Source organism: Daldinia loculata, assembly GCF_022478755.1.
Source record: "Daldinia loculata strain CBS 113971 unplaced genomic scaffold F4817scaffold_12, whole genome shotgun sequence".
In the NCBI taxonomy this organism is placed as follows: Eukaryota; Fungi; Ascomycota; class Sordariomycetes; order Xylariales; family Hypoxylaceae; genus Daldinia; species Daldinia loculata.
The window spans coordinates 455,698-482,051 of record NW_026054866.1 but is presented as its reverse complement, the minus strand read 5'-3'; the positions used below and the strand labels follow the sequence as shown (position 1 = coordinate 482,051).

General features: G+C 49.3%; 7 protein-coding genes across 7 annotated transcripts; 3 read left to right on the top strand and 4 right to left on the bottom strand.

Moving 5' to 3' along the window:
* Nucleotides 1-5,310: 5,310 nt before the first annotated feature.
* On the bottom strand, nucleotides 5,311-8,616 carry F4817DRAFT_35396 (uncharacterized protein). The gene is made up of 5 exons (XM_049305449.1): nucleotides 8,486-8,616; nucleotides 8,356-8,405; nucleotides 8,217-8,283; nucleotides 8,042-8,154; nucleotides 5,311-7,983 (listed from the first exon to the last, which is right to left on the bottom strand). The coding sequence occupies exons 2-5, from the start codon at nucleotides 8,397-8,399 to the stop codon at nucleotides 5,838-5,840; spliced, it is 2,370 nt and encodes a 789-aa protein (XP_049161133.1). The 5' UTR covers nucleotides 8,400-8,405; nucleotides 8,486-8,616; the 3' UTR covers nucleotides 5,311-5,837.
* Nucleotides 8,617-9,511: 895 nt separating this feature from the next.
* F4817DRAFT_331527 (uncharacterized protein) lies at nucleotides 9,512-11,333 on the top strand. Its single transcript, XM_049302534.1, has 2 exons — nucleotides 9,512-10,041; nucleotides 10,124-11,333. The coding sequence occupies exons 1-2, from the start codon at nucleotides 9,675-9,677 to the stop codon at nucleotides 10,630-10,632; spliced, it is 876 nt and encodes a 291-aa protein (XP_049161131.1). The 5' UTR covers nucleotides 9,512-9,674; the 3' UTR covers nucleotides 10,633-11,333.
* Nucleotides 10,883-11,210, bottom strand: F4817DRAFT_313946 (uncharacterized protein; the record flags this gene model as incomplete). Its single annotated transcript, XM_049300326.1, has 2 exons — nucleotides 10,883-11,094; nucleotides 11,156-11,210. 2 exons carry the CDS (start codon nucleotides 11,208-11,210, stop codon nucleotides 10,883-10,885), a joined length of 267 nt encoding a protein of 88 aa, XP_049161132.1.
* A 1,247-nt stretch (nucleotides 11,334-12,580) lies between the features above and the next one.
* F4817DRAFT_313945 (uncharacterized protein) lies at nucleotides 12,581-13,084 on the top strand (the record flags this gene model as incomplete). The annotated part of the gene is made up of 2 exons (XM_049300325.1): nucleotides 12,581-12,711; nucleotides 12,820-13,084. The coding sequence occupies 2 exons, from the start codon at nucleotides 12,581-12,583 to the stop codon at nucleotides 13,082-13,084; spliced, it is 396 nt and encodes a 131-aa protein (XP_049161130.1).
* Nucleotides 13,085-13,346: 262 nt separating this feature from the next.
* On the bottom strand, nucleotides 13,347-16,255 carry F4817DRAFT_331525 (uncharacterized protein). The gene has a single exon (XM_049302533.1). The coding sequence runs from the start codon at nucleotides 16,029-16,031 to the stop codon at nucleotides 13,575-13,577; it is 2,457 nt and encodes an 818-aa protein (XP_049161129.1). The 5' UTR covers nucleotides 16,032-16,255; the 3' UTR covers nucleotides 13,347-13,574.
* Nucleotides 16,256-16,433: 178 nt separating this feature from the next.
* F4817DRAFT_331524 (putative toxin biosynthesis protein) lies at nucleotides 16,434-18,433 on the top strand. The gene has a single exon (XM_049302532.1). The coding sequence runs from the start codon at nucleotides 16,928-16,930 to the stop codon at nucleotides 18,248-18,250; it is 1,323 nt and encodes a 440-aa protein (XP_049161128.1). The 5' UTR covers nucleotides 16,434-16,927; the 3' UTR covers nucleotides 18,251-18,433.
* On the bottom strand, nucleotides 18,434-26,104 carry F4817DRAFT_331521 (uncharacterized protein). The gene is made up of 6 exons (XM_049302531.1): nucleotides 25,585-26,104; nucleotides 24,477-24,830; nucleotides 24,302-24,408; nucleotides 19,376-24,229; nucleotides 19,169-19,318; nucleotides 18,434-19,116 (listed from the first exon to the last, which is right to left on the bottom strand). The coding sequence occupies exons 1-6, from the start codon at nucleotides 25,737-25,739 to the stop codon at nucleotides 18,920-18,922; spliced, it is 5,817 nt and encodes a 1,938-aa protein (XP_049161127.1). The 5' UTR covers nucleotides 25,740-26,104; the 3' UTR covers nucleotides 18,434-18,919.
* Nucleotides 26,105-26,354: the final 250 nt, after the last annotated feature.

The window sequence follows — 26,354 nt, the reverse complement described above, 5'->3', positions numbered from 1 at the left end:
ACGGTAATTTCAAATCTCGGCTTTGGGCGTCAATAAAGGTTAAAATGAATGAAGACCGACTTGGCTGTTGAGCTGTTGAGCTGTGTTACATTAGGTAACCCGATGTACATATTTACGCATCGATCGCTGCAGAAGCGGTTTCTTTCGAGATCTTGAAAGAATCTGTCATCGTCATCTTTATTGGATCGTTATTGGATCGGGAATTTTAACCTTATAGGCCATGTGGGGTCTTTTTATGCAGATCCACCAATCATATTAATAAATATATTCGATCCATGCGTTGTTATGCCCGATGCTAACCCCTTAGCACATCGGCACATGGCCGATTTTAATCAGCCTCAAGCTCGGCCTCCACGTGACAAGTATTATTATTCAACCGTAACTGTCGTGTAAGCGCAAACGTATATGTAATCATCTGCAACAAGCCATCTTCGATGACGCAACAACGAAAATAAATCAAGTTCGACGTTATATTCCGATTACTATTATTATTACTGTTGTTGTTTTCTCGAGACAATATATTATTATTATAGAAAAAGAGTTTTAAAGACATGATAAAGGTAACACTAACAGGAATCTTTATAGTTACTCATCGCATTTCAGAAATTGCGTATCGTGTTTTACCAGCTTTAAAATTCCCTATTTTAAAATCCGATTATACGGCGCTATTGTCGATCCCATTGATCCCTCGATGCCGCACGCGCTTGCTTTTTAGTAAAGATACAAAGATAACCGTCCCCTAATGCAACTTAATGGTTGAGCGGGCGCTTGCATACGCGTTTCTGCCACATGAATAGTCTCTTCGGTTTATTGTTCTTTAATCATCATAAAGCAAGCTTACATAGGTACCTAGGTATTTACAGGTTTTGCGCAAGTTTAGGGATAAAGACGTATCTTTATTTCTAGTTTACAACAACAAATGCTGAACTTTTGTTCCATCTCGTAAGTAGTATACTTGGTGATATTACGGTAAGTTTGATATGACAGAACAATTGCTCCAGTTAAATCGAAACGGTCAAATGGTTAATACGAATTTGGCCGGACTAACGATATATTATGTAAAGGAAGGAAATAATTCAACTTATTCCAGCAACTCGACGTTTAATAGAGTTGTTATGACGATGTGCTAAACTCCACAAACTCTATAGACTCCTGTAAAAGAGTTGTCTTTCTGTAGCTAACAATTACTATAACATCTGATTGCATAAGTGTAATGGCGAATATACAAGGCTAGCCAAGTTCACTAAACAACATCGACAAACTTATTAGTGACAGATGGAGACCTCGTGGCTTAGATCGTGATGGGCACATGACGTGGGGTTTGGTAAATTGCAGTCACGAAGTGGTAGCCGTTCTGAGAAGCCATGCCGGGCTAATAGAAATTAGTAACAGATCTTACAACGCGGAATTCCCGGCGCATGGCCCAACTCGGATTTAAAGGCTGACTTTCAGTTACTCCGTAGAGCTACCCCTAGCATAATTACTTACTAGATAAACGTGAAATAAGCCCTCGCAGTGATTCCCATTCCAGTTATACATTTTATTTCTTGACCTTGAAGTTGAAAGAACATTCGAATTTACAAAATGCTAGCCGGGAATATTAATATTAAATTTATACTGCCTTAAAGCTATACCTTTAACGTTTCGAGTATAACAAGTACTACAGCTTCTTGTTTTAAGATACTACGACAATAGAGTAAGCCGAGTATTAAAACTAAAGGTTCATACATGTAAATACAAGTTTAAGTACCACATAAAATACTATTATTCATTATTCTCGTGATAGTTAGAGCAAATGCAACTTATGAGAAATACCTACTACAAAGCACGAACAGTTAGTGTCATAAACTGGATAATTATAGAAGCATCTTGGCTCATACCGCGCGGATAAGTAGGTACCTAACCTACTACGCTAAGATGGACTTAGGCACTACTAGCTATAAGCTACATGTGATAGTAGAAGAGCAAACATACAAGAAACGAAGTAATATCCTCGCTGTACGAAAGGATATAATAAGAGTCCTTTTTAACGAGGTCTCTAATATATACTTTATCCATAAGCCCCGTCTTCTTAATACGAAACTCACTAGCATATAGAACAAGTCACAACCATGGGAACATCATTAGCCTAACATAAAACGTACAGAAGGACACCTCACTACTTAGAATGGATGTCATATTAACAACACCGTTAAGATGAACGTAAGACTACAACGCACATACTAGGTAAAACACGAGTAAAGCATAAGTGAAAAAATCAAATCATGCACGGCTCCAAGAGCCTATCATAACCTATCGAACTCCTGCGACCCAGTAGGTCAAATGCTGAATACAATACAATACAAACAAACATGCTTGCGCACCGTCTCTCATGTATGCCTGCCTCCCAACGCCGTTGCCGTTGCCGTTGTCAATACCGCAAACCGAGCCGAATTGGCACTCGTAGACACATAGCATACTGAGCTGCGATGCGGACGTTTAGGCAGATACTCCGCTAGTAAGAAACAATACTCGTACAAATATCACGTCGTGATAGGAAGGCCACACACAGGTGGTCTTCTACGCTGACTCTGACTCCGACTTGACACTCGCTATGGAGCCACCCATCCATCATCCTATTCTCTTCTCGTGTGAAAGTGAAACGAATGAATGCCAACTACCATAACGTAGTCAAGCCGGTCGGTCAACTCTCGCGCTCTCACCCCCTCAAACAAATGCATCAAAATTAATACTGCGTAAAAACTCTCACCTCCTCCACACCCCCCAAAGCCGCTCTCATCATAGAGCGTAAAACACCCACAAAAGCAGCCGCCACAATCCTCGCAACCCACACCGCCATCGCAGCCGCATATCCCGCGAACGGATCACGCGCGGAGCCAGGCAGTCAATGCAGGCCTACGAGGCGCCTGTTCCTAGCCTGGAGCTGTCTGAATTTCTTATCAAGGACCTCATGCTGTTTCTTGGCAAGGACGAGCGCCGCCTCCGCATCTTCAACGCTCATCAACGGGGCACTGCCGATAGCCGGGCCGCCATTAGCATTAACGCCGGGGACGTGGTCGTGGCAGGTGTAATCGACCCCGCCGGCACCGCCGCCGACGAACTCGTCGCCTGCACGGCCTCCAAACATCTTCCCACGCTCCTCGGCGTTATCGACCGACGGGCAGATCCACGGCGCCAGCTGCTGGAGATTAACGTTGCGGCCGGTGGTGGAGCTGGGGCCGCCGCCGGGGCCGGCCTTGTAGCCGCTGAGATTTAGCGACGGCAGGACGTGCTGGTTGATGCAGCTGATGGCTTCCTCGCGGTGCATCTTGCCGACGGGATCGCTGGGGTAGTTGTCTGGTCCGGAGGGGAAGTATGACGGAGTGCCGTTAGGTACAGCGCGGTTCTTAACCAGGCTGAATCCTGTAGCGGGAGTGTGGCGAGGTGCCGAAAAGGCGGTGGGGAGAGCGCTATCTGCTCTTATGCGGTCTTGTAGTTCGAGGAATAGCTCTGCTTCTTCCTCGGTCAAGTTGAGAAGACAGTCCCCGTTGGGAGTCAGGAGTACGGTGTGCTCATTCACCGTCTTTTGAACGGGCTGGAATGCGTTGAGCTTGTCCTCATCTTCCTTAGTGACGATAGTCTTCAGCGTCGGTGGTAAGGTTGTGGGAATATTACCAGGGAAATCCGAGCGATAGCCGGGCGCGGGCTTGAAGAAACTAATCGCCTCGGCATCGGGGTAACTACCGCTTTCCATGATACTTCGAAAGACGTCACGCAGGTTAGGAATGTCACCAACATCTTCGTCCATGGGCTGCTCGATTTTGGGTTCTGGGGCGTGGCCGACGTAATCAGGAGTAAGAACCGTAGTCTTCGTCGACTCATTCAATCTTATTGAAGTGTCGATTGTGACAGGGCTCCTGGGAGGGCTCTTGGCCGGCTTATTCTTCTGCACTCCAGCAGCATTGGGTAGCTCGGATACCGAGTTAGTGTTCTTAGCTTTACTAGTCTTCTCGCTTACTTCTGCAGGAGCTGTAGCAGCAGTTTTCTGAGGGGCTGATGTATCCGGCTGCTGCTCTAAACCACTAGGTGTGTCTGGGCGGCTTACGCCGGTCGTCTTTTTCTCTTTCTTCTGTTTCTTCTTTCTGCCAAGGATGGGAGCTATCTCTACCTCTTGTTCGATGGGCTTTGATTCGGCGATCTGAGCGGCGGCCTCCTTCGAAGCTTCTTTACGTTGTTTGCGTTGCTGACTCTTCGTGGTTGCGCGCACAGAAGCGGAGCCAATCTTCGAGGGTGGCGGAGAGCTAGTCCGTGACACCGACACTGACGCACTAACGATGGACGCGGTGTCAGAGATGGCTTCGCTTGCAGGCGTCGCGGGTCGGTGAGCGGAACCGGCCACTCCAGCAGCTCGAATCGATGCGACAGCTGCGGGGGGCAGAATAGGCGACGCCTCCGCCTTGGGTGTATGGACAAGACGGAGTGTTTTTGGTGCAACCTTTGCTATGGGAGAAGATACAGATGCTGTCGTGGGTGTAGGAGTAGACAAAGCGGAAGCTCCCTGGGCTTTGCTGGCTTGGGAAATACTAGTAGGGATTTGCTGAGGTTTATCTGTCCCACTTGTTGTTTCGCTAACAGCAGGCTGTGGAATAGTCTTTGTAGCGGCTGCGATGTCAAGCGTGCTAGGAACTGGACGTTTCTCGGATTTGGTGGGCGTGGGTTTGGCTGGCGACGCCTTGATTATATTATCGTTCGAAACCTTCTTACCCTGGGACGCTTTGGTAGTAATTGGTGGCTTGGACGGTAAGGCTGGGGTTACTTTGGGGGGCGAGCTCGCCTTGACCGAGTCCAAAGCTGGAAAATCTTCTTCTTGAAGGACACCTTTTCCTTTAGACTTCGACGCTTGAGCAGCTATGTCCCTTGACAAGCCACTCTTTGCCGCTAATTCCTTGATACTCTTCTTCGCTTCGGTTCCGACGGCAGGAATACTTTCTTTCTTAGTTGAAGCTGGCTTCACAGGAGTTTTAGATATGAGCGGAGTCACGGGCCGCGGAATAGCGGGCGACTTTCCAGATATCGCTGCATTTTGGCTTCCCTGGCCATGTGGCACGGGCGTTGAGCTCCTTTCATTAAGTTGCGCCGGCGGGTGGGAGTGACTGAGTCCAAGCCCGGGTGGCACGGACGGTATCCTTACAACGTCTTTCAAGAAGGGTAAACGAGGCTCTTCGGGGACGTCGGGATCCGCAACAAGAGCATCCACCGACGAGGAAACTTCGTCGAGGGGTAAAAGGTCATCGTCTAAGAGGCACGGTACGTTAGCTTACTCTTACCAATATACGCGATGAACTACAATACTAAGGAGACAGAAAAAGCAGGCGACGCATCACGGAGTTTCCATCGTCGTCTTCCACAAGTTTATATATGACAAGAGCATCGGGTACGAGGAAGAAATGCTATATTGAGCAGCCTCTCAGGCCTGGTCTGGAGGATCGACCTGCGTGTTAACGTACATGAAGAACTTTGTGGAAGACGACGATAGCTTGCCTGGCGTGACCATACGACCGAATAATGCGAGGAACAAACAACAGAATAGTGCCAGAAAAGAAGTGTGTATCATCTGAAAGGCAAAGCACTGGCCGCGAAGCCTCGTCGTTTCCAAGAGCAATGGGGACGCCAAATGCAACCTAGACCCGCCCTGGGCCATGCCTCTCTGCAATGCTCGCTCAAACAATGTTGTGGAATATTCCGATTATTTCCTTTGACCCCTTCCGAAAACCTAGACGCCCCTGACGTACCCCTGGCGAAGCCAAGCAGAAAAGAAAACAAACGCGCCGCCATACTCCTTATGCGCTACAAAGCAGCTACCATCTGCCGCCGTATACGCTGTTCCCATAAACCATGCTGGGGTTGTACCCACCTTGGGTTTGTCCTCCGTACAGCCCCTGTCCGACTCCGGTGCTGGTTCCCTGTTGCTGGTGCTGCATTCTCGCCTGCAGGATACTCGGGTCCGCAAGATCTACTAAGCCACTCCCCCCAGAGGAGGAAGTGTTAGCGTGTCTGTGCTTCTTCCCCTTCTTCTTCTGCTTAGGTCCGAAATCTTGGAAAGCCCCAGGCTGGGTACCATGGAGCGATGCCAGGAGGCCCGGAGCCGGAGCAGGAGCTGGGGTGGAGGAGGTGGAGGGTGGGTATTGATTACTGAAAGGGAAGTACTCACGCTTTGCCGCTTCGTGGGCCTGGGTGCTGCCCGCGCCCCTCCCACGGATGATAGACTGGAGGAGTTCACTAGAATTATCCTTCGATCCCGCGCCAAACGCTGATCCTCCAAACGAATGCCCCTGGCCAAACATGCCACCATTAACGGGCGTTGAACCGGCGGACTTGAGTCCAGGCGGGGGTCCTGGTATAGAAGAATAGAGCTGGTTGCCTGGCTGCGAGCGATATGTGGACGGCATCATAGATGACTGTTGTGCCATGTACCGCGGGTCAGCAGTTGACTTCACATTGATCGAGCTAGAACTGTTCTCGTTCGCAAAGCTAAACCTAGACTGTTGACGACTGTGCCCCTGGCCCTGGAAGAGCGAGGACTGTGGCGAGATACCCGGCGGCATCTGGTCCGCAAAACTACCCTGGGGACGAACGAAGAGCTGCTGCTGTTGCTGCTGCTGCTGCTGTGGCGTTATCGTACGGCCGCCAATAGAGCCGATAGCCGTGGGGTTCTGGGCGTAGCCGGATAGGCTTGGTCCAAACAGTTCGCTCGTGTTAGTTCGTTGGATCGGAGGTTGCGTCGGATTTCGTCTCTGGTCATAGCGGCCATTATCGCGACCCTGGTCTCTATCTTCCGGTTCCCCACCAAGCGCGAGGCTGCCGCTCTCAGGCTCGCCTTCTGATGCCTCTATGTTGTCGACTTGCTCTTCGTGATCACCTAAGCGATTCTCATCCTCTTCCCTCATAGCTCGTCTTTTCGCACCGCCATTTACGTCGAATAAGGGGGGGTAAGAGTCATCCTTGTTTTTAGGGGGTAGAAACGCGTCGGGAGGGCAATTGGCAATGACTTTAAAAAGTTCGCCAAAGTCAGGCACCTCATCTTCCGGATCGGACGCAGCTTTGGTGCTGGCGGGTTCAGACTTAGCAGGACTATCAGCTACCGGCTGCTTCTCTGCTTTTCGGCTAGCCGGAGGAGGCGGTTCTGTTGTCACCGCAGTTTCAACAGCCTCTTGCGTTGATTCACTGGTAACCGGCAATGAGGTCGAGATGGCAGGACTCGAAGCTGCACCGCTCGTGGCGTGACTACCTCTTCTACTACGCTGCTGAGTAGTGCGTGCCCAATTTGCTGAAGCTGGCAGGGCCGGTCCGTCACCGGCGTCTGACCCTTCTTTACTAGCAGTGCGGGCCATAGGCTGTGAGATAGCCGCGGGTAGGTGGGAAACCTGTTGTCGTGATGCAGAACGTGACGATGAGGCGGCATTCGATAGCGGACGTTGGGTATGAACACTGTTCAGAGAAGAAAGATCCTGTCTGGAGTAACTGTCCTCCTCGTCGCCTAGCTCGTGTAGAAACATGCACTGTCTATTTCCACATTGCTCGTGCCTCAACCACGCTGAGCAGTACTTTGTCGTTCCCAACTGGGCCTTGAGGACGCGATCGCCATTATGTGAACCGTGCACAGCTTGTATACAACGAGCAGCGTCATCCTTCTTCTCAAAAGTCACATAGATACCCAGCGACTGAGGCTGGCCGTCGGCAGATTTGCGATTACTAATCGAGATTTTCTGGATATTGCCATACTGACCAAAGAATTCGGGCTTACGAAGTGTCTTGAGCAGTTCGTCCTCTCGTACGGTAGGCGTTAAACCTGTTACGTATACAAGGTTCTTCTGTACGACACGGACGCCTTGGAGATTCTTGCGACTTTCCTTCTCGGCCTCGCGCTTCTGGACCTCCTTTTGACGTTGTTCCGATGCTCGCTTCTTCTGGTTCTTTTGGATATTGGCGCGAAATTCTGCTTCCCTGTATAAAATTAGCCATACATCCTCCTTGTATATTCTTCTCTCCACTACAAACATACTCTTCATGTGTGACAACCTTCCACTTGATATCCTTTTCGTCATAAGGTCGTCGGCATGCAGGACACAGCCCATTTAGATTGTTCTTCAGGTTATTGTAACAGAACTGGCAAATCTAATGAAGAGCCATTAGTATCTTATCCCATAATTATAAAACAACTCGTACTAAGCTCGTACCTGATATCCGCAAGGGCATGGTCTAAAATTCCTATCTGAGAGATCAAACTCTTCTATGCATAGAGGGCTATATACGAGGTGTCAGCTTTCTATCTTAAGGATGTAGAGAATATGACTAGCTGTATGGGGATATGCTTACCATGTATCCTCCTCATCGTCGATGAAGCTATCTTGAGGAGCCATCTTGATCTGTGTGGAGAGTTGGCTTAGAAACTTGTGGTTGGTTGATAGAATAGCTCCAGCACTGGGCTAGACCAGCGACGCTTAACTCGGGTATTATGTTGTCCAAGACCAGAGACCAGTAAGGCGAAGGCAAGTGCGTGCACTGAGGGTGCGTCGTGTCTATGTGTCAAGTTTGGGTTGAAATATCGGGTGATTATGCAGGTGAAAAGAAATGGATATTATAGCGGGAGTAAAAAACATGCGAAACCCCTTGTGAAAACGCGACCGAGGAAGATTAGAGGCAAGATGAAAATGACTGGCGTATCTGTAACGTCGCGTGTGGTAGGAGACGAGGCAGACGTGAGGTACAGACCGTTAGTCAGTTTGCGGTGATGGCGTAAAGGTAAGAACAGGTGAAGGTTTGAAAAGGCAAAGGAGGTTTAATGGCAGAAAGATTGGTTCAGAGCGCCGAGAGGAAAGGTTGACCCGATTCGCGCTAGGAAACTGCAATAGCCTGTTACGGCTTAGCGTCTTAGCGTCAATTTTGATTTTTGCCTCAGCTGTTGTTCCAAGGCTGTGTACCCTGCTACCTGCGTTTGCCAGAGCACCGGGGCAGATTGCTAGGTACCGATTACCTAAGTTGTGCTCGACCTTTTTCTTTTTCTTTTTGGTTTTTTTTTTATTGTAAGAAACGGAAACAAAACCTAGGTAGGTACCTAGGTAACAGCGGGGTTTTAAATCTGAACTGGCGGTTGCCAGGTGTTTACGAATAGCGCATTTTGATGTAGTCTCACCGCTGCAGTAAGCTGTATCCAACTTTTTTGTGAATTTCTTACTTGGTCTGGGTGAATCCGAGGGATAGGAACACTTATTATTAAGTTGGGAACTAGAAGTACAAAGGTCATGTGCTACGTCACGGATTTGGCAATATGTGATTTCGTATATCATTGGGCAGATGCCATTTAGTTAAAAAGTTAGTAAGGTTAGGTAAGGCAGCAGGTACGTGTGTACCTAGATACCTACCTAAGGCAAGTGCCCTGGCAGCCTGGGCAACAGGTTAGGTACCTACCTAAGGCTAGGTAGATGGTCGGAGGGTGCCTTAATATTGTTCCGCGAATTGGGAATTGTCTTGACCTGATTGGACTAGTTCCCCGATCTATCTTGCACTGTATTTAGATATGGCCCGGCTCTTAGGTCATGAACTTCCTAAATAATATATAGACGGCTCAGCTCAAATCCTCGATAGACTATAATCCCTCTACAATCAATTGGCTCTCCTGCCACCGTCTGTCGACCATGGCGACAAAGCTCTGCCGAAGCAGAGCTCTTGCCTCAGCTCTGCGACCTGCGAAACCCTCGTTGCCGTCCCGTACCGAGCAGGTCGCCGTTCGATGCATCTCTGCGACCGCTCGTCAAAATGTCAATATGCCTAAGGATGCTCCGAATATGAGGCATGCGCCGCGAGAGCACCCCAAGGAACTTAAGGCGCCTATCGTCAACCCTACAGACAAGTACTCCACCAAAGCCAACGACCTCCACCGGTACGGAGCTTGGCTTATGGGCTGCTTGCCCAAGTACATCCAGCAGTTCTCCGTCTGGAAGGATGAGCTAGTTATCTATATCCCTCCCGCCGGCGTCATACCCGTGTTTTCATTCCTCAAGTGTAAGACCCGCATCCATATTCCGGGCTGATATATTTCCGTATTTCCGCCTAGGGATGAGCTTTGTAGCTGACGGAAAGCTAGACAACACGGCTGCCGAATTCACTCAAATGAGCACCGTTACGGCCGTCGACTTCCCGACCAGAGACCAACGATTCGAGATTGTCTACAACGTACTAAGCGTAAGACATAACGCACGAATCCGAGTCAAGACGTACGCCGACGAGGCGACGCCGGTGCCGAGTGTCACCCCTCTATACGACGGCGCCAACTGGTACGAGCGAGAAGTCTACGACCTGTTTGGCGTCTTCTTCCTCAACCACCCGGATCTACGTCGAATCATGACCGACTATGGTTTTGAAGGCCACCCCCTGCGGAAGGATTTCCCGTTGACAGGATACACCGAGATCCGATACGACGAAGAGAAGAAGCGCATTGTCACCGAGCCGTTAGAGCTGACGCAAGCCTTCCGTAACTTCGAGGGAGGCTCAACAGCCTGGGAGCCAGTTGGTCCTGGTGACAACCGCAAGCCCGACACCTTCAAACTACCCACACCTAAGCCCGAAGAGGAGAAAGAGGAGCCTAAGAAATAGATGCCAGTTAGGCGGCTTGTACATAACTGTGACGCAATTGACGCTATTACCATTTGGCACTCTAGCCACATTATTGTCTAGATCAAAAGAACACTGACCAAAGCACAAGTGCATTGCTATTAGGTTGTGGTAGGTCAGGAATGTAAACTTTACTAATAGGCGCTGTTATTGTAGTTAAGATGGCGTATCGCCAGTCTTGCGATTACAGATACCAATATAACTCTCGGTTTCAGCTATCATTGTACTATATCTACGTCTCAAAGTGTTCAATACCACTCTGCTCCTCTCCTCCAACGCCGCTCCGCGTCTTAGCCGCATTCGTCATCGACGCCTTCATCGTACGAGCCTGCTGGCCGGTAGCAGCCTCAGCCTTCTTCCCTCCCTGAAGCTGGTTCGCGGACCGAGTGTTAGGATTCTCGTCTAATCCGCTGCCTGGGCCGGGTGCAGTATGGCCGTACTTGGCTGCGAAGTATCAGGCTATCAGCCTACTACATAGTAGATGTACCAAGACGCTAGAACTCACTTAAAGAGGGCCTGTCAGTACTGTTTGCTTCGGCCTGCTGGAATAACGATGGCATGGCGTAGTATCTGCTCCGGTGTGATATGCTATCCCGTTTGCTTGCGGTTACTACCTGATAATGGGACTATTATTCTTAAACGTATGATCATATATTTCTTGCTTATCTATCACAATCAACGCCACCAATACACTACGTTGAATCATAGATAACACCCACCTTGTCGTTGCAATGATGTCATCGTGATGGACACGTTACGCTGCTGCGTACCGTAACTATACGCTTCCTATCAAATTTAGACGCTTAGGTGGGAGCGCTGAGGTGTTTATCTGCTGAAATGTTAAGTACCTAATTACCTTGGAGCGATTCTCTAGCTAATAAAATAATCAGTTGGACATTAGTATATACTTTGTGAGGAAGGCTTCTTTACATAGTACGTCTAACTTGGTACGATTTTTCATAATGGTTTTAAAGGGGATCGCTTTAAATCTAGTTAGCACTTCAAGGCATAGGATCGGGTTTGTTGAGACTTGACGTTGCTTAGCATTTATAACTTGAGTACGTAGTCCTATAACTATATGATTTTATCCCCCCTTTATTTCCCCTTTTATTCCCCCTTTTATTTTCGGATCTACGCCATATAACCAACAAGCATATCAATACTCTACCTATTTTAATATAGTAAATATTAAATCTATACGCACACATAAATGCTCATGGTTTCTTAAGTATCCAGGAGGTACTTACTAAACGTGCTCAGTGAAGTTCGTGTTATTATTCAACTTTCAGATGGCTCAGATAAGCCATAGGATATAGTTTCTAGACAATCTACCTAGTTCACGCCTTATTTGACAACTATATTCCCCTTTTCTAGACACGCCCTACTCAGTTGACCTTCATGACCGTTAGCTTGAGAATCCAGATGTGATAGTAACCAGCCTGAATATAATTAGTATACACGTAAAGCTCTAAAAATTTCCCCTGATCAGATAGTCGTCGTAATACATTAGAAGCCATAGCATATATATACCGTGACCATGAATATCTCCCAAAAGCCTCACTTGCAAAAAAGTCCAAGCCAAACACCCAGGCAAAAGTTTATGCCTTTGCTATAAAGCCTCCTACGCTAAGCATTGATATTACCCAGAGTTTAACTCAGACCCTAATCCTCATCAGACGAAACGAGTCCTTATATACCTTGCAATCAGACAATGGCAACTAGAAGCATGGATCTTTTGTCTGATATTTTCACCCCTATTCTGTTCATCATCACCGCCACCACCAACACCACCACTACTACTACTACTACTACTACTACTACTACTACTACACACGCAAACAAACAAACAACATCCCGAACCAGCCATATATACATACCTAGGTCCTTCCTATACAAAGCAACAGTCAAGTACACCTACTCGATAAACAAAATGCCAAGTATCCCCATAACCCGCGCAGTCCGCCGCGATTTCATCGCCGACCTCAACGGCTGCTGGATCCAAGTGCCCAGTTTAGACGGCAACGTGTCCGTACATATAAACAACGGAGGTGCCTGCGAACAGTAAGCCCTCCCCTCTTCTCCTTTCCTTTCCTTTCCTCTCCTTTCCTCTCCTTTCCTCCTCCCCCCTTTCTAACCACCCTACTAACCCCCCCTCCCTCATCACAACAGATACGAGATCGTAAACCACGACTTCTGCAACCTAGACCCCGGCTTCAAAAACCTCTTCCAGCACGTCTGTCCCCCGCCCCTCCTCGGCTCGGACCCGACTCCTGGCAGTCGATACAGGCCCGTCCAGCAAAGCGCCGAGCAATACGGCAGCTCAGCGCTGATATTCGCCGGAGGGTTCCTCTTGATAATCAGCTTCGCTATGATTATGTATCGCTGCAATAAGGGGACCCGCTACATTTACGAGCCTGGTTATAGCTATGATTGATTTGCTGGGGGTGTTTATATTGACTACTTAAGGTAGTCGAGATTGGGGAGGGGCGGATGGATGTGTTTTGCGGCCAAGAAGACGGACTGTTTAATGTTATTTATACCCAAAGAGTTATGATACTCTGATTAGGAAGTTGGCCGGCTGATTAGTAGGCTGAAGTGAAGGAATACATTGGGATGCTACGTTGATTCTTGTCTAGTACTAGTTTATCAACCGGATTCCCACTAGGCTAGAGTTGTGGACTTAGTATCAACCCGAATGCCATATAAGAAATACTCGTATTATTATATAACGCTATATCACTACGTGACTGATCCCTAACACTCTTACAGACCTGAGCATCATACCCTATCGTACTAGAACTCCAAGCTATACCTAGCAACCTTCCTTTCCTGCCAAGCCAAATAACATGACCTATCCATGCAACGACGCCAATCCAATATCTTACAAACACGCCATACGTCAATGTAGTTTTCATCATCATTCATCAATCCGACTGCTCATCTGCAGAATCATATACAATGGGCGGCGGCTCCTGAATCTCGTCGTTTACCAGACTATCCGGCAACATCTGACTCCGCGTTTGGAACTGCGAGGACCGTAGAGAGTGATCTCGCGCACTCCGGAACGCCGTCGGGCTGCTGCTGTGCAGGTTGGCGGCGGGCGAGTCGCTGGTGATGGATATTACTTGAGGGGGTAATCTCTCAGGAGATAGCGCTGGACTTGAGACTGTGGTAGCCTGCGAAGGTCTAACGGCACTGCGTGTTCTCTGGCTCGGGGGTGCTGGCGGTGACTGAATTGAAGAACCTGACTGTAATCTAGGTGGTGCGGGCTTTGTAAAACCCTCGTTGCTTTCTGGATGGGCTCTCTTGCCTCTACCACTAGATCTACGCGTAGACTGGCTCGAAAGAATCACTTCGTCCACGTTGTTAGAATGATGCTGGGTTGAGAATTCAGCATCATCCTGTAGTTGGGCCTTGAGTTCTTGTGATTCAGTAAAATTCGGACTACTTGGCACCAACGCAGCTGCTGCTTCTTGGTCTTTCTCATCTTCACCAAACAGGGCACATTTCAAATTCGCTGTAAGTTCTCCAATAACTGCAGGAGGAACCCATACATATTTCTGCGGGGCAGCATTTACCCAGCCCTTTTTCTTCATCTCGTCGAGGGGAACCGGGTCGTTGAGTTCATAGACCTGGAGTATCTCGTATGCATACTTGGCGACGGCTTTCCCTTGGTTGAACTCGACATTTCCAACCCCTTTGTTGTCCTCGATTTCTCCGGGTACTTTAGGAGGGCCGAGAGTGCACATGTACTTCAGCTCGGAGAACGGCCTGGTCGAATAAATCCAGACGCGGGTTACGGTAGGCGGTATTTTCCAGACCCTGAATTCGTGATTCTTCGTACCGTTGATTATCTTTGCCAAGGGTTCAGGGTGAAGAGACACCATAATATCAGAGTTGTCAGTCTGGGGGCCAAGAGCATGAACGACTTCCAAGGGGAGCCGTTGGCTCTCGAGTCCCTGAGTAAACATCTGAGTTTGTGCCTTCGATGGACTTTCGTCTGACTGTCTTTTCTGTAGATACGACGTCGGTGATTTCTCTGCTACAGAAACCGGAGAAGGTGTGGATTTGTTTACAACCTGTGTTTTAGGAAGTACACGTATTTTCTTTGGGTTTGGCGTGGGAGTAGCCGATCGTGAGCGACTTGACTCTGCGGAATCACTCTCCTCAAGTTGGCGATTAATTTCCTCTGCTGAAGAAAGAAGCTCGGCCTGTGTTTCGTCTCCGATAACGCCGTAGCAGGTTTCTGCTTCTTCGGCATCATCTGCTGACGGGATCCCATCTCCCTTTCGTTCTGCTGGCGCGTTCTCATCTTCTGTACTGGCCTCTTCATCTTCGACGTCTCCCGTTCCATCGATATCATCATCGGAATCAGGTACTTCCCGTAGGGGTGGCCGGGCCGGTGTCTTCCTCAGCGGCTTAGGACTCTTTGGTTTAGTCCTTCCTGGAGTGATGTTTTCTTTATCCTCGGGAAGTTCGAAACGAGTCTTTTTGACCGGTGTGGCCTTAATGGCAGAGTTCTGGGCTCGTACAGTTGGTGAGCTATGAACCGTACTGTACGAGTCTGGAATCACTCGATCCCTTGACGTCTTGCTAATCTTCTTAAGAATAGGAGAAGGACCTGTCAAGTTGGCAGATTTAACTACTAGAGGTGACTTGTGCGGTGCTGGACTGTATCGCATCATCATCGGTGTTGTTGGCGATGTAGAAGATGGGATGACCGTCTTCGTCCGACGGTTGGTTGGGGTGACAGACTCGACGAGACTTGGAACTGAAGATCTGATTCCAGACTGTGGCTCGCTGGCCTTGGAAGGGGCAGGCTCTTTTGCTTTCTTGGGAGTCTCCAGTATGAAGCCAGTATCGTCGTCTTCCGAGTCATTGATTTGCCAGTCCTCGTTATTGTTTTCACCCTTGACTGACAAGAATTGAGTTAAAGTCTGAGTATGGAAGCTACTCGACGGGTTTGAGCTGGGTGCGTCTCCTAAAGTCTTCCGTCTTTTGGTATCTCTTGGGTTCTCATTCTTGACTAGTTCGTCTCCCGCAGTCCTGCGTCGGGATCCTCGGGTCCTCTTTTTGGATTTAACTGCCTCTACAGGTGCAGGAGGCTCGGGCTCTTCATCATCATCTTCGACATCTTCTTCATCCTCAGACTTGAGTAACTCCTTAGGCATTGATGGCGATATGAAATCCATCTGGGTTAGTGTACCCTGTTTCAATTCCTTTTTGGGAGCGCGAGGACGTCTATATGTTTTCCCGTATGTTTTGACATTTCGCTGACGTTCAGGAAATAATAGTTGCTTGGGGGCTGCAGAAGTTGACCTGTATGATTTGGTCTCTGATGGCTTGGATGGATTGCCATGGGATCTCGTTTGTGGCGCCATGATCGCAATGACCAAGTGGACCTTTTGGACAATTCCCCCAGTATGCGCCCAGTATTTTCAGATCAGTTGCAAAAGTTTAAAGGTATATAATACGTCAGCGTTCCTTTAACTATAATAGTAGTCAACTTGGAAACTTAGTTCTTATTTTCCCTTGTTGAAGTTGAGATGTTGTTACTCAAGCCCATTTAATTAGGCAGATAAGAGTTGGAATGCGTCATGAACGCGGTTAAGGTAGAAATGTGGGTTGCATGGCGTGACTATCGCGTCAAGTGCATATCAATTAATTAAAGTACCGCTCGAAATGCCATCTACACCTGATAAATGCATCAATTTATCTGCCCCCGCGCTAAGCCCCCGCCCCTTGCATCGGCCGAGGTATAATTCATTATCCCTGCAGCTATTGTACATAAACAGATCGATCGCCTTTGACCATCGCAACCATTAAATCGGTAAGTTGGCTCTGTGTATTATATTTAGACGTATGCTCGTAACTTTAGATTTTCTTGTATGCAAGCTTAGTATACAGTCTAGTTGAGTATCAGCTAATAATCTGTCCAAATTGGTTGTTTCTTCTTCTTATACGAGCGACATCTATCCCGTTGTTCTTGGTTTGGGAGTTATAAAGGACAGCCTCGGCTAAATATAACAACACCTCATCGACGGCAAGACCTTAGACAAGACTCTATTTAGATGCTTCGATGCTTCTATCCTATCCTAACTAAAAGCCCGTTACTTGATGCTTTCAGTCATAACAGTATATCCCACCGCTTGTTAGAGCTAAGATTTATTAGAACTCCTATCCTCTTGACCAAATCTCACAAGAGATCAACAACTACCCAAGTTAACCAGACATTATACCTACCTATACACTCCATACATACATCCACTTGCCCACCATGACAACACCCAACCCCAACCCCTTCCCCTTCCACATAACCGAACACACCATCCCCTCCCAACACATCCGAGAATTCCCCCGCGCGACATCCAACTCCCAAGAAGACATCCTCTACATCAGCATCAAGCAATACACCCCCGTCGACAACCCCGCCCCCCAACCAGGCGACATAACCATCCTCGGCGCCCACGCCAACGGCTTCCCCAAGGAGCTCTACGAGCCGCTATGGGCCGACCTGCACGCCCGCTCCAAGGCCCACGGCTTCCGCATCCGCGGCGTCTGGATCGCCGACGTGTCTAACCAGGGCTACAGCGGCCAGATCAACGAATCCGCCCTCGGCAACGACCCCTCCTGGCACGACCACGCCCGCGACCTGCTGCACCTAACCAACGTCTTCCGCGCCTCCATGCCCCGCCCCATCGTCGGCGTAGGCCACTCCTTCGGCGGCGCCGTACTAACCAAGCTCTCCCTGCTCCACCCGCGACTCCTCACGACCATAGTCCTGCTCGACCCAACCGTCACAGAATTCACATTCCAGCGCTTCGGCCCCGGCAAATCCGCCGCTCGCGCCTCCACCTTCCGCCGCGAGACCTGGCCCTCCCGCGCCGCCGCCGCCGAATCCTTCCGGCGTAGCCCCTTCTACCAGACCTGGGACCCGCGGGTCCTCGACGCGTGGATCGCGCACGCCGTACGCGAGACGCCTACGGCGTTATTCCCCAACCCGGAGAAAGACGGCGGGGCAACGCTGCGCACGACGAAGCACCAGGAAGTATTTACGTTTTTCCGGCCGCTGTGGCCGTACGTCGATTCTATTACCCGGGAAGTCGACCGCGACGGAGCCCCGGATTTCGACCCGGATGTGCAGCATCAACTTAGGGATCCGGCTAGCGTGTTCCCGTTCTACCGGTCCGAGGGAGGTAGCATTCTCAAGCATATACCTGAGGTGCGGCCGTCTGTGCTCTGGGTCTTCGGTGGAGATAGCGAGCTAGGCGCTCCCGAAGGCCGCAAGTTGAAGACGGAAACCTGTGGGACTGGAGGTGGGGGCAGCGGTGGTCTTAAGTTGGGACGGGTCGACCAGGTCGTCTTGGAGGGCCGTGGTCACTTATTTCCGATGGAGATCCCGGACGAATGCGCGAAACATGCAGCGGCGTGGATAGGAAAAGAGATGGTGCGGTGGCGAGAGAAGGAGCGTGAGTACGAGGAGTGGGTCAAGCTGCCGGTGAAGGAGAAGACGACATTAAGTGAGAAGTTCCTAGATAATGTCGGTCGTCCGCTGCCGAGGAAGAGTGCATCTACAGCTGGTTCCGAGTCCAAGTTATAGGAATTATAGGAATACAGTTACCGTAATGAATCTAGATTATTGTCGAATGTTTTGGCTAGGAGGATTTAAGACGAAGGTACCTATATACCTTTAACAAGCATTTAGTCGATAGTATTAGCTATAGATATTGAGAATTTCATTATTAAAGTTATCACACAAGACTGGAAAGGTAGCAAAGTAGCAAATCACTATTACCTAAAGCACAAGGGCAAACGAGTTGTGAACCAATACCTAGACAAATTGGCCAGTCTATCTACCGATGAAAGCCACTCCTTTTGCGAAAGTAAAACAAAGTAAGCACTAAGCCTTGTGTCAGGGCTGTCCAGTCTGATGCCAAATCCTGCCGGGAATCATGTTTCATTCCTACGCCGAAACAACCTTTCCATGCATCAGACAAGTCCTCTCGCAACCCGTCCGTATCTCTCTTGTGCTTTGTGCCAATTTCCTTCTTGTCAAGAGTCACGATCGGGCATCAGAAAGGAATTATGGCTAGTTTGCCAAGAAAAAAAAACAACCGCTCCCTAGTCAGTTGCGCTAGGGAGGCAAAAAGGGAAAAATAATAATAAATCAATGCCTCATTTTCCTCATCAATGCCATCCATGTACTGCGATATTAACGCGAAGAATATTGCGCTTGCTTACTGCCCATTATACCGGTAGATATAGATATTTAGGACAGATGGAAGGCACCTTGACCTTCCCTAATAGCGGTGAATAGCTGTCGCTTCATGCTATCGATACTACTGTAATCGGGTAACTTTAGGTAGTTGACACAAGTCATAACGCTTGGAAGGTAGTCGTCAGATGTGTAGGGCGGCTCACTAGGCTTGCACACCACAGTGAACATAGGGGTCAGACTCTTGAAACCTGTAGCTACAGTTAGAACCGCATTAATGGGACAAGGAATCGTAATACATACCTCCGATAGGAAGCTTTGGACTACCAGTAGTGAATTGTAGGAAGTCACGGCGCTGTGCAGAGCTAAGCTCGCTCATTGTCTGGAGCAAGTTTCTAACGGATTTACTGTCCATATTGAATCCGTGATCTGCCTTTATAGAATCCATAAGAGCTATAAAAAAATATTTGTCAGCTTCACCGGTATCATTCACGGATGAACACAACTTACTCTCTAGAGACCAATCCTCCTCAACGCGACCGAATAGTGCCACCAACTCATCCGGCGTGAAAGCGCTCAGGGCCGAGTACGGGAATACCTGGGAGAAGCCGGTGCGGAATGCTTCGACCTGACGCTTAACACCGCGACCCAGAGTCAGGTCGGTAACTTTATCGAGATATGACTCGACGTTGTAGATCGTAACAGGGATATGAGATCCGCCCGGTATGAGCTCAATTTCGGGATAGCCCGGTAGCGTGAAGTCCAATGCTAGGTCCTCTAATGTTCCATTGTCCACCACAATCTTCTCAGTGTCGGCGACCTTTTGCGCAGGAGTGCGGTTAGGGTCTTCGTCGATAGCCTTCTTTGCCATGGCGAACTTCTTGATGTGCTTAAGCGAATTGGCTAGCCCAGGGTCTACGATCTTGACAGCACCAAGAGATGGCTTTATGCTCGAAGAGCCTTCACCAATCCGGAAAAAGGTGGGATTAAAGTTAAGGTCGATGATCCGTGAATCGATCATAGATCGTGCAACGAATTTCCCAAGCATCTTAAACAGCTGGAGAATTACGTTTGCGCTTGAGTCGTCATCGCTTAGAGGTCGAGGGAATAATCCAGCAGGACCAGAGATAAACTCGTCCGAGTCGTTAGAATCCATATCACGCCAGAGCCTGAGTTTCTTCTTGGAAAATTCTTTCGAGACAGTTGAATAAAATTCGAGAGTAGGCCCAAGACCTGTCCCAACCTCTTCAAAGTATTCAACCTCGAGAATGCTCTGCGAGCTCCCGTAAAGTTCCATTACTTTCAACGCCGACTCCAATATTTTGGAACGCGAAATTCGTACCTTCTGACGCTGGAGTCGGCCAAGGAATACGCTATCGTCACGCCGGTCGCGGCGCAACATCTCCTCCTGCTGTGCATTCTGCCATCGACTCATAGATCGTGCATAGCCAAATGATGTCGACTGGAGGAACAGGTGACGGGTCTCGAAGGGGAAGAGGAACGGATATAGCCGGGCCAGGTCTTCGCTCCAGCCCGGTAAACAATTACTAGCCACTATGAGAGGCTCTTCCAGTTGCCTATTGAGTTTGGCAGTCAACTTTGTATTGACAAATTGTGATAAGGGTTCGACATTCAATTTCAGAGTGTTCTTGTTTTCCACCATAATATCATCGATGTTCGCATTGAGATCGTGTAGAATATTTAGTAGGCGGAGAATAGACGCCGTTGTAGGATTGTTCGCAAGCGAGGCGGGTACACCGTTAACGTCAGGTGCACCGTCAAATGAAGGCCCGAATCCTATAGGTTCGGCGGGAGGAGGCCCCGGCACGCGACGAAATTTGATAACATGCATCATTGACCAAACACTGCGGTTGACGTGATCGTCAGGAGGCGACAAATTGTTGTGAACAGCCCGATAAATAGTCGTCTCGTTCGGAATGACCCGCTCGTCAAGACTGAATTCGATATGCCAATCTTGGGGTATGGCTTGGATAGCAGCTGCGTAAGAAAGCGGTCGAGAAGTCGACGGAGCGCTAGGAGTTGGCGTGCTCTGCTGCGATGCTGGGGGTTGAGGTGGCGCGCTGCGGCTTGGAAGGTTGGCACCACCAGTCTGAGCTGGAGTAGGGACACGGGTTCCATCTTCTTTCCTAGCCGTGATCTTTCCTCCAGCCGCTTCCACTAAGTTCACCGCGGATGGTTCTCGGGCAGGGGCATCTTCCATATCCTCGTCCAACTCGCCAACTATAGCGTCCAGAGCACTACTATCAGCGGCCTCGACTTCTTCCTCCTCGTCAGTGATCGGCTTTTCGTCAGCGCATTCCAGTGCGTTCTGCAAATCTTCGTCATCTTCCGGTGGCGGAGGAGGCGGTGCCGGGGTATGAGACTCGCTTGGTTGAGCTGGTTGTCGTCGCGCTGATCTACGGAGAATTGCCTTCTCGCGGCCAGAGCCTGCTACCGAGCCCGGAGTAGACGGGGTATCGGACTGCCCCGGTTGCTTCGACTTGGATCTCCGTGCCGGACGAGAGCCGGAAGCCTGGTTTGGGACGGGAGGTGGAGGAGCCGAATAGCTTGATCCCAACCGCTCAGCGAGGCGTTCGGCTGACGACAATCCTGCCGAGCTAGCCATCGCGGCGAGAGCTCGAGATAATCCGTCACGGGGTCTCGGGCCACGAGGGCGCTCGTGTAGGTTAATTCGGGGTCGTAACCAATCATCTAGAGCTTTAAAGGTTGCAATTGCATGGATGTGGACATTGATACTGCGGAACGAACGAGGGATATCAGAGTCTTCGTCAGCGACTAGCCTAAGCCTAATCTGTTTCGCCAACATGGACGCCGCGCTGCTGCGATTGCCATCAAACGTGCTATGGTGGACGGTAATAACCTCGAAGTGCTCCGACCGACTAAGTAGATCTTGAAGTTTGTGGATTAAGATACTGAAGGGCGTCGCAGGAGAATCTGCGGTTGCGGTCTTCGGTTTCGAATTCACATAACGACCCATGAAGACCTCGAGGAATGCGGCTCGCGCAGCATTTGCTAGCATCTCGTCGGGGTTGCTGAAGACCTCTTCTAGAACACGCACGAGCCCTGAAGAGAGCAGCTCGGCGCTTGTAACACTGTCCAAGACGTCAGCATCGAAATAGGATGCTAGCTTTTCAAATAGGACGGCCCCATTCTCAGGAGATAGATCTTTAGCAGTCCTTCGAAGATAAAATCCCTCAATCCCAGAAGCAAGGGCTTCAAGATTATCTAGGATCTTTTTGGCCTTCTTCTTCATGGATTTACTATGTTTTTCTGTCTCATGAGTCTCTAAGAATTTCTTGGCGGTCTCGGCGATGCGGGTCTTCATGGATGGGATATCCCCCACAAAGGGTCGAGGCGGCCCATCAATAGACATAGTAGATCCGTCAGAACTAGCAGGCGAACCGGACATGTCGTCGTCATGATGATCATTCTCTTGGTCGTCATCGTCGTTCTCGTCGTCATCATCGTCGTCCTCTTCACGGTCCTCTTCGTCCTCATCTCCAGAGCCGTTATGTATCGAGACCCTGTCTGCTTCGTCTCCAGATGCTATACTATGGTCTGCCGGTGTCTCGGCCGCCTTGTTCTCGGGCTCTTGATGCTCAGCCGCCAACTTCATGATCTCAATAATAACCCCTTCACGGTAAATCTGGTAGCGATAGATATCATCCAGCCGGTTCAGCAGAAGTTCCGTTATCTGAATGGCAGACATGACAAGCGAAGGATGATCCTGCTGCGACAGTATAGAGGCCAAGAACGAAGCGTATGGAACAGCCTTCAGGGCATCGACGAGAATATCTCTGTCTAAATTCGATAGCATCTTCAGCTGAGCAGTGAGTACCTTTTGTCGGACGCTCAAGTTTACTGTGCTTGAAAATGCGTCCGTCAGCGTAGGGAAGAGGATCAACGCAAATCTTCGAACTTGGTCCTTGCACTCGTCGAGCAGCTCGAGTCTCTTCTCGTTAAATGACTTCTTCCGGGACCCAAACGAGGATGGGGTAACGGGCTCAGCAATATCAAGATCGGCTGGGATTGGGGGGCCCGAACCGTCAGTCCACTTCAGACCTGGGAGCAACTCGCAGACGACGTTAAGAGTCTCGATAATTTGCTCACGTGGCCGATGGATCAGTGCCTGCATGATAACCACACTATCAAGCTTCGAAGCGACATCTTCCGTCTCACTAGGAGGGGAGACACCCGTAAGGATCTGATAGAGAGTCTCGACGACGTTTAATTTGAAGAGTTCCGCTGACAAACTCGGGCTTGCACGGGCCGTGATAGCCAGAACCCGGAGGAATTGGGTGTGAATATTGGCGCTGATGAGATTCGTGGTTCCGGGAACCAAAAGGCGCAATATGACTTTCAGCAAATCCACACTGACGAGCTGCTCCAGCTTCGATGACTGATATTTGAAACTCTCGATTATACGAGTAACACAAAGCGATGCTTGTTCCACAACTCGCTGGTCGTTGCTGTTCAGCACGTTTAGGAGAATTGGCATGACTCCAATGATCACGTTAAACGAATCTTCCGGGATGTTGCGACAGCAGTTGGCAGCAGTCGTGACAGCAGTTCGTTGAGTACCCGTAGGAAAGAAGTCTAGGTAAGTAAGACAGGCAGTTAAGCCGCCTTCTCTGACGATGCTCGTGGGATACTCGACAGAGATCTTTTCCAATGTGCTCAGCGCTTGCTCCGCGAGATCAATATAGTGGATCTCTAGGAGCTTCTGGCACAGGATTGGGACAGCGCCACCATAGACCACGTTGGCAGCGCTGGCCGGCAGTGCTTCCATCAAATTGGCAAGACATCTGCAAGCAAGAAGCATGATCTCCGAATTTTCTTCGCCGGTAATCTCATTGGGCTGCATTAGGGTCACCAACTCCTTCACGAAAGCATCGGGGGAGAAATGGCCCGACAGATTATCCTCGTTGGAAACAAGAAGAATCTCAGCCAGTTCCTGCAGAGCCACCAGCTGTGCCGACGGGTCTTCTTTCTGTCGAAGATTATGGAGGATATCTCGTAGCCTAGACGAGAGTCCGGACATCATACCAGTCAACGCCCTAAGAGTGTTGGACAATCCTGATCCAGGAGGCACCCCAAATCCGCCAAACGGATCGTCGTCGTAATGGCGATGGTGTTCATCATCATCGTCGTCATTATCGTCGCTATTGTCTTCGTCGGGCTCATGCGCGGGCGGGGGTGGCGGCGGAGGCGGTGGCGCTTCCTCCTCTTCCTCGTGGTCCTTGGTACCCGTCATAGTAGTATCTTGGTCAGGAGGAGGTGGATGGTTGCTAGACGTTCGCTTCGAGCGGCGCGTAGAGCTAGAAGCACCTGTCGCAGGAGATTCTATTCATAAAGTTAGTACACAATTGGACGCAACGCATTGGCATAACAATAAATAATAGAATTATTTCATACCTTGGGCTGCCTGGCTATTCTTCTTGTTGCGACTCGACTTGCGGCTTGACGAGGCTGAAGTTAAATTGGTAGAGTCCTGCATCCTGGCGGGTGGGGGTGGGTCAGAACTACAGTGTGCAAATATTAATATCGATTATGCATTCAAAATACCAAAGTGGCGCTTTGCGAAACATACCCTGCTGGACTAGACATAGAAGCCGTATTCTTTCCTTTCCGCTTACGTATAGCAGGAACAGGCGTAGGCACAGCCGGAGGTTGTGGAGCTTGCTCTGAAACCTTCTGCCGCTTAGATCGACGAGCCGATACAGCTGGCTCGCTCGGTGGGGGTTGGGTTGGCGAGCTATTCTCACCCGATGTTGGTTTTCTCTTTCGCGAGGACGTCGGTCTCGATGAAGATTGAGCGGATTGGTTCGTATTTGTATTATTTCCGGCGGTTGCAGGCGAATGGCCAACAGAAGCTTGGGGAGAGTTAAGATCTCCCTGTAATGCTCCTTGACTCGCTGCGTTGCGCGCAGAGGAGCGTGTAACTCTGGAAGACATGAGTATGTAGTTACTGGGAGTGAATGGGAAATAAAAATAGGTAGGTAAGTAGAGTAACTAGAAAAATAAGTGTGGAGAGTGCAAGAGGGACTTCAAAAGAAGGCGAGATGGTTTTGATAGGTTTTGATAAGCCTCGCCTCGGGAAGCTTTGACGGTGGGATAGCTCTCGTAACGAGATTTAGGTTTAAATCTGTCGACGATTTGCAAGTACTGTCAAATGCACCTCTACACTTGTCATGAGCTGTGCTTGGCTGTCTTTGTGGCAACTAGCATAGCAACTAACGACGTCGACTAGAGGTGGATTGCTGTGACCGGGGCAACAATACAAAGAGTGTATTGTACCTAGGTACAAATCGAGGCATCAAAATAAAAAAGATGTTGAAAACCGAAACTCGTACCCCTCCCTCGAAAATGTGACCGTCAACCGCAAGGCACTAGCCTAGACGTATCGGCGATGAAGGATTAAGGAGGGAACAATTGACAACGAAGTAGAAATATGATAAGAGGAGGAACGATGGTAGGCAACGGGGAGGTTACTGTTAGGCTGGTTGAAGGAGGTTGAAGAGCAATCAGACCTGATACGGGAGAAAAAATAAATAAAGTGGTACTCGTTGTGTTGTACCAAGGTATATCGTATAATGTAGGTTGATTATGTGAGTGAGTGTATGTGAGTGTAGGAGAAGGTAGGTAGGTATGTACGTAGATGTAAGGTATGTTGTTTGGAAACTGTATGTGTATCGTACCTGGGGGATAAGGAGAACGGCGACGAGGCAGGAGCGGCCGATCGCAAGTTCAAGTTTAGATTTAAATCTGTAATAGAAGGAAGTCGCGCTTGAGGATCGTTATCGACTGCCGATCGAGAGCGCGGGTTGGCAGCAGAGGGTTTTCGTTCTGCCATGGATTACGCCATGAGGCACGGCGGCGGTTGAATCTTTCTGATGAGTTCGAGACCTTGGCCACGCGCTCAACCCTCTTCTTCCGTCTTTTAATAAAACTACTCGTGGGAACTTGGGAACTTGGGAACAGGAGAGAAACGAGACGTCGGTCGAGATGGATTAATAGGAACGATACTATTTAATTCAATACGTTATTCGACTTGATATACAGGAAGGCGACTAACGAGCCGTCGATGCTGTCACAGTTTGAACAATAGAAATGATGAAACCAAAGACGGCAAAGTTGTTGTCGTCAAAGCGTTAGGACGGAGTTGGAGGTTCTATCGGAGGAGGTTCATTCGAATGCGTCGGCGGGCGGCTAGACGGTTGGGCGAAAGGTAGGGTGGGTTTGTGCGGGCGTGTGGTAGGTACTTAAACCATAGTACCTAGACCCGATGCCAGGCTGTCTGTAGCCGTGCTATAAGACCCTGTAGTAGTTCGTGCGGGTAGGGCGTGTACACTAGTGATGCTTTATTGATGGCGTAACAGGTGTGTCGATAGTGCAAATCAACTAAAGCACTGCATGCAGGGATGTACTGTTTGTTACAAGGGACCTGGTAAAGATACGTGCATATACA